Source organism: Vicia villosa, linkage group LG1, assembly GCF_029867415.1.
Source record: "Vicia villosa cultivar HV-30 ecotype Madison, WI linkage group LG1, Vvil1.0, whole genome shotgun sequence".
Classification (NCBI taxonomy): domain Eukaryota; kingdom Viridiplantae; phylum Streptophyta; class Magnoliopsida; order Fabales; family Fabaceae; genus Vicia; species Vicia villosa.
In genome coordinates this window covers 40,493,231-40,499,962 of record NC_081180.1, presented here as the reverse complement: position 1 = coordinate 40,499,962, position 6,732 = coordinate 40,493,231, and the positions used below count along the sequence as shown (strand labels likewise).

Sequence of the window (6,732 nt, the reverse complement as noted above, 5' to 3'; positions counted from 1 at the left end):
GACCCAAACAAATCCGAACCAAATGTGATTTTTTGCAGTTTCAATTTGGTTTGGTTTGGTTTACGATTTTCTATTATGTTAGTTTGGTTTTGAACACCCCTAATATATATATACCTCTTAGAATGATTCTCCCTCAATTTTATTTTTCTTCACATGCATTTAGTATTAAACACATATTATAGTTATGTTTGATCAGTTACACAAATAATAAATTACTCTCATTTTATAAAAAATGGTTTTTGTTTTTTGTTTTTATTGATTCATAAATTTCTCACCATAAAAGTATTATTTTGTGTTTCATATTTTTCACTCACCTACCGTTTTTAAAGTGTTACGTGGAATAAAGCACAAAGATATTGCCTTCTTCATTTTTAATTGACATTAATCATTTCGATCATAATTTTATTATTACATGTTTATTATCTTCCTAATACTCATTTCTTTTGCTCTCAAATTTCCTTTATGTGTCATATCCTTCATTGGATAAAATGCAATACTGATGGTTCGTCTTCGGGACTATCTTTGCGTGCGGCTTGTGGTGGTATTTTCCGAGACCACGTAGGAAATCATAAAGGCAGTTTCGCTAAGTTTATTGGTGCTGGGAATTCTTTAGTGGCAGAGCTGTACGGTGCTATTCTTGCGGTTGAAATCGCAAAACAGCATAATTGATGCAATCTTTGGCTAGAGTCGGATTCTAAGCTAGTGGTTCTAGCTTTTTCTAAACTTTGTATTGTTCCTTGGGAGCTTCGTAATAGATGGGAGAATGTGCTTCATCATACAAAATCGATTAATTTTTTGGTAACACATATTTATAGGGAGGGGAACAAATGTGCGGATAGACTTGCTAACATCAGTTTATCTGTTAATGGTTTTATTTGGTGGGATGTGGTTCATAGGGAGATTCTCATAGAATTTGCTAGAAATTCTATAGATCTTCCTAATTATAGATTTACTCACTAAGGGGTTTTGGTTCGGTCTCCCGTTTCTCTTTTCCTTGGATCTTTTTTTTGGTTTAATATATTTTGTGGGGGCTTTGCCCACCTTTCACCTAAAAAAAAAAGTTAAAACTATTCACTCTTGTAGTTTGAACACTTCTTTATGTTTTATCTTCACTTTAATTCTATAACTATTTGTCAGAAATAATAATATGAATCTTACATCGTTACTGTATCTAATAATACACCATCAACAACTATATATTTTTTAATTTCTTTCTTTACCTTCCCACTTCATCTCTTCATCTTCCGTTCAATTAGATTTTTTTTTTCATGCACCTTTATTTATTACATTTGGATGAAATTATTTTTTATACTATTTATATTATACATAAAATCCACCCTTACTCATTTTTGAGAAATGTTCGAATGAATGAAAGAGAGTTTGACATTAGTCTCATAAATAAATCTATATACTTTAATGTCACATTCTAAATTTTGTATTACTAAATCTTATATTTTATTAGTTTAATTGATCTTATTTAAAAAAACAAGTATGTTATTTTAATTATTTTTAACATTTTAAGTTATTAAAAAAATTCTCTTCAATAATTTTAAAACAAAATAAATTATGAAAGATATTCGATTTTTTTCTTATACTATACTTCTTAATGTACATAACGTTTCTTTTATACATACTTCAACCACTTAATTTATATTCAAGTAAAATATCTATCAACATTACCCCAAATAAATTTAAAAACTAATTTTATGTTTCTCTCTTTAATAATAATATATTTATTTAATATTATAGCATTTTTTTTTATAGAAGGGTAAATATCATAAATGAAGGAAAAATAGTACAAAATAAGAAGAGGACTAAACCAAACCCTTATTCAAAATATGTGTTTCTAAAATTAGACCTTCCTAACTTTATTCATATCATAAATATAAATTCAAGCCTATTTATTTTCTCTATACTTATATAAAAAAATGACATAATTTTCATTACTATGTACTCATTTTTAATTTTTAAATTTTTTTTTTATTCCCACATGATTTCTACATTGTTTAATTTTTCACTTTTTAAATAAAAATTTTAAAACGGTTACATTTTCCTTTTCAATTGGAGATTTACTTCTCAAAATAGAAAAAGAAAACACAAAAAATGCTCATTTTAATCTATGGCACATGTGTAGTTGTATAAAATTATTGATTTTTTATTTGTGATTCATAGAATAGAATTAACAACTCACTTTGATTATCATGACTGGTTGTGAATTGCATAACCCTCTTTACTGGGAGTGAAGTGTTCCTAGAAGTACGACACACAAAGTTGTTCCCATTCGCTCGAATTCCGAGCGAATTAGGCCTTACGTGAGAAGTAAATAGTTTTAACTTTGAAGGATCATCAATCCCTGAGGCAACCGCTCTTGCCACTGCTGCACTACAAAGTGTGACTTCCAAAGGATTGATAATTACATCAATTATAAAGCCTCGCTTCCAAAGGATGGATAGCTACATCAATTTTACTAACCATATTCTTCAGCTTTAGTATACTCTCAAACTCACCAACAATGATTACATCATCTAAACTCTCAGCTTTTTTTAAATCTCGCAAGCATCGTCGGATTAACTTTCACACGTTGCAAACACTTCTTTGTTTAATTCCTCAAAATCTCCCTTCTTTACAACCTTTCTTATCTTCCAACCATCTCCCAAGTCTAAGTCAAACTCAACATTTTTCATGTCACAACAACATCACAATAACCAAAATCCATATTAAACATGAGTGCAATACTAGTTTTCTCACATCAGAAGTAGAAGTTGTAGAAGCCTCAAAAGAAACTTGTAGTTGTTGTTGTGCGTACAACAAAGTCACAGCTGGCTGTTGGTTGAGGTATCAATTGAAGGATTTGTAGATCGGCCTTACGATACATATCATATGTCCGAGTTAACATGAATCTAGTGAATGAAACTGGAAGGGTGAGAACTAAATCTCTTGCAGATTGTTTCAGTGCACATTCAAAAACTTGTTTTAGTTCATTCAAATAAAAAAGTGTTCAATGCAATTATTAATAACCACTTTAATTCTTAATAACCACTTTAATAAAACTTAATTAATCTATTAAATACACGATAGTTCAATTTATGACCACTTTAAAACTGGTTCATAATTTGAAACTAGTTTAATTTATTTTAGGAAACTTCCGATCAATTATTTAAAGAATTATATATATTTTTAACTGCATTTCAAACTGACACTAATGGAAAAAGAAGATTCAACACCTCTTTTTCAAATCGGTATAAAAGATCCACAATAATATCTCGTTGTACTAAAAATTGGTGTTGAAGATTAATCTTCAGCACCTATTGTATTAATCAGGTATTGAATTACAATTTGACACGTCTTTCAGCACCTATATTTAACCATATATATATATATATATATATATATATATATATATATAAATATATATATATATATATATATATATATATATATATAGGGCATATCATATGAGAATGTGAGAATGAATCTGAACCCTTAGATCTTAAAATAAATGGTAGAGATTATGTGTGAATATTTCACTACAAAAAAAACGGTCTCCTGCCACGGCCAAGAAACTGAGGCTATATGCAAAATAACCGTGGCGTAACGCTGAGGCCACGGTTTGGCCACGAAAATCCAACTGTGGGATATGCGGCCGTGGCCTAAAGTATAGTCCACGGTTTTTTGGTATATACCACGTTTGTTTGACATCCGTGGCTTTTATAGGCCACGATTTAGGTAGTTTGATTAAGGCCGCGATTTATATTTGCCATGATTACAGAACTGTGGCCATATGATAAAGCCACGGTTTCAGTTTAACGTTTAACATACAGTTTTGGTTCAAGATATAACCACAGTTTGGTTATGACCACAGATTTAAAACCGTGGTTATATGTTATGCATTCTAAACCATTAATCTTGCCACGGTTTATTTCTGTATCATTACCTTATTTGTACAAATCAATCTCTGTATGTTATTGCTCTTGAATTCTTGGCTTTGAGTTTTTTATTATCAATGTCATATCTTTATAAAATGGACATGGGCTCTTTTTTTTTCACCACTTAATCTTAATATATTGAATAGGATTAAGTGGAACAAGAGATTATATATGTTGATTTTAGGTTTGGGGGATGAATTTGTGGTGAGATTCTTGAATGTGTTATCAATATCCTAATCATTGTGTGTGAGGAGGTGTTGATATTAATTAGAATTTGATTTTGCAGTGACAAAGCCTACTTTGTTGATCTATTTGTGAGAGCATCAAATGCACCAGCCATCAAGATGTATGAAAAGGTAATGATTCTGTACTTTTCATTTCCAATTAAACCCTCTCTTACTTCCCTTATGGGTTTATGCACAAGATTGTGTTAAAATGGTTTCTTTGCTGGACTTTAGAATGATCAAGGGGGTCTCTTTAGCTGTTATATTTTATCTATGCATTCCCTTGTTTTTTGAACTGTTAGGAGGATTCGTGATCTACATGTTAATATCTTACATCATTAAAAAATAGCTGGATCCTTACACATTTGAAAATAATAAATGTAGCCTATAAAAATGAATTGTTAAACCTTATACATTTGAAAGAGTCGTTCACTTATCAATTACTTCTTCTCGTTTGCCATGGAGGCACTATTCCAGATCCAGGGTTCTTATCTCTTAACCAAACCTCCAAAAACCGCTACCATGCCAAATTCTCTCAGTTACTTTTCTTCTTCAGGGAAGTTTTCTGTTCAGAATAAACCCAGATCATTTTCACTTGTTACCAATGCCAGTAAAAAAGATAAGAAAGAAGATAGCCATAGCTTTGCACCCAAATTGGATGAAGTCACTGGGTTCTTCCCTGAATCAGTTCTTCTAAAAAAGGTCCAATTTTTACCTATACCCTGCATTTTTTTCATTGATATTCAATTGGGGTTTTCATTTGAAGTGTGATTTTAATCTGATATTCAATTGGGGTTTTCGACTTGTAATTTGCAGAAGGAAGTTGAGGAAGATGGTAAACTTCTTCCGGAGTTTGAAGATGAAGATGAAAGTGAGTGGTTACAGTTCAGTTATTTCACTTGCTTTAGTCTCATGATTGGTTTAATGGTTATGGATTGATGTGTTGGTTTTTTTTTTGTCATCGTTTTGATTTACAAGAGAACTATACGAATCGTTTGCACTTGAAGTGGAAACTGATATGGATGTTGAATTATGTAAGTAAATTCTCTCTTCTTTTATGTTAGAGATGATGACATGAAACCATTGTCATAGGAATTTCACAAATAATTTGTCATGAGTGTTTTTATTTTTAAATATATTATTTGTCAACTTTTCTGATTTTCACACAACCAACATCTTTCTATCAAACTCACCGGCAATGTCATCCTCTCTAGCACAACAAGCGTACTCTCCTAGTCATCCATGACCTTGTTAGATAATGTGAACTCTTGTGTGTACCTCTTGGAAGTCTTTTTCTTACTACCTGGATCCTAAGAAATGCTAGTATTAGTAGTTTTTATGTAAGTTAGTGAAAGGTTAAAAGGTGAAGTAGGAATCTGTTAATGTTAGTAAAGTTGTTAGTAAGCTTGTTAACTATTTTGGTTACTTGGAAGATGAGTTACTTTATAGTAGGGTTGAAAACCGTTAGTGAATCCCATGAACTTCTATTAGCAGTCAGTTGGATTGTTACATGTTGTTTTGCTATGTAGTTTTGAATTTTTAATTATTACAATCAATCTGGCAACTGGAATTTAGTCCTTGGCATAGGGTAAATAGTAACATATTGATATGATGACTTTGTTGACATATTAAATCTTAATTACTGTATTAGTTGTTAAGAAGATAGATTTTGTTATCTAAAAAAAATAATGACTCAGTTTGTTATCCCTTAGTTTGTTATTTATATAAAAAATTATTATATAAATAAATGTTTAATTATGAAAAGAGTGATTACTTTTTAACTTTAACATGATGTTAAATCTATCAATTTCCCAATATTAATCATCATTTTTCTTTGTTATTGCTTATTACAAGATCTATCCAACTGTTATCATAAAACATTTTTAACTTCCTTCAATCGTGTGCTTATGACAGTGTGGTGTACAGACAGAGAACCTGAATCCTTCTAACATCCAATGCACATGTTCATACATCTTTTCACATATGGGCGAAGACCTAACACTTTGGTGAGTTGATAATCTGCTCTAGGCATGTCTACACAACTTGTAGTGCAAAAGATTAATTTCGCATCCTCAGTAATTTTGCAGCTGATTATTCTTTTTATGAAATGTTATAACAATTTCAGGTTATGGCCATGGAATATGAACTTCATGCTCTAAGGGATCAAATTCAAGAAAAATCTATATTTTCAATTCACCTTCTAAATTCAAGAAAAATCTATTTTAAATTGAATATTGACTTATGATATGCATGTAGTGTATATAGATAAGACACTAATGTGTTATGGTTTAGGAATGATTTGAATTGAAAGGGTGTTTGCAGGAAATTTATGAAAGAATATTGCAAAGCATCTTAATTTGATGATTTAATATAATTTTGACACAGAGAATGATTCTTATATAACGAACTTTAGCTTTCTTTAAATAATGGCCTATATATATATATATATATATATAGAGAGAGAGAGAAATAAACCGTGGCAAGATTAATGGTTTAGAATGCATAAAACATAACCACGGTTTTAAATCTGTGGTCATAACCAAACCGTGGCTATATCTTGAACCAAAACTGTATCGTAAACG

The 6,732-nt window shown here is 30.5% G+C and overlaps 1 protein-coding gene across 4 annotated transcripts; it reads left to right on the top strand.

The window, feature by feature from the left end:
- Window positions 1–3,756: 3,756 nt before the first annotated feature.
- LOC131604744 (uncharacterized) lies at window positions 3,757–6,525 on the top strand. Of its 4 annotated transcripts, none has more exons than XM_058877179.1 (7): window positions 3,757–4,130; window positions 4,213–4,282; window positions 4,634–4,852; window positions 4,967–5,021; window positions 5,129–5,184; window positions 6,065–6,156; window positions 6,276–6,525. In XM_058877179.1, the coding sequence occupies exons 1-7, from the start codon at window positions 4,120–4,122 to the stop codon at window positions 6,307–6,309; spliced, it is 537 nt and encodes a 178-aa protein (XP_058733162.1). In that variant the 5' UTR covers window positions 3,757–4,119; the 3' UTR covers window positions 6,310–6,525. The 4 variants fall into 4 exon arrangements, 3 of the variants coding, with proteins under 3 accessions (XP_058733162.1, XP_058733152.1, XP_058733156.1); XM_058877169.1 differs by having other exon boundaries at window positions 3,758–4,130; window positions 4,616–4,852; XM_058877173.1 differs by having other exon boundaries at window positions 3,983–4,130; window positions 4,628–4,852.
- The last annotated feature ends 207 nt before the right edge of the window (window positions 6,526–6,732 follow it).

Coding starts and splice junctions, on each gene's coding strand:
- LOC131604744 (XM_058877169.1), top strand. Junction 5,185..6,064: donor TGATATGGATGTTGAATTAT/GTAAGTAAATTC, acceptor TGCTTATGACAG/TGTGGTGTACAGACAGAGAA. Junction 6,157..6,275: donor GGCGAAGACCTAACACTTTG/GTGAGTTGATAA, acceptor TAACAATTTCAG/GTTATGGCCATGGAATATGA.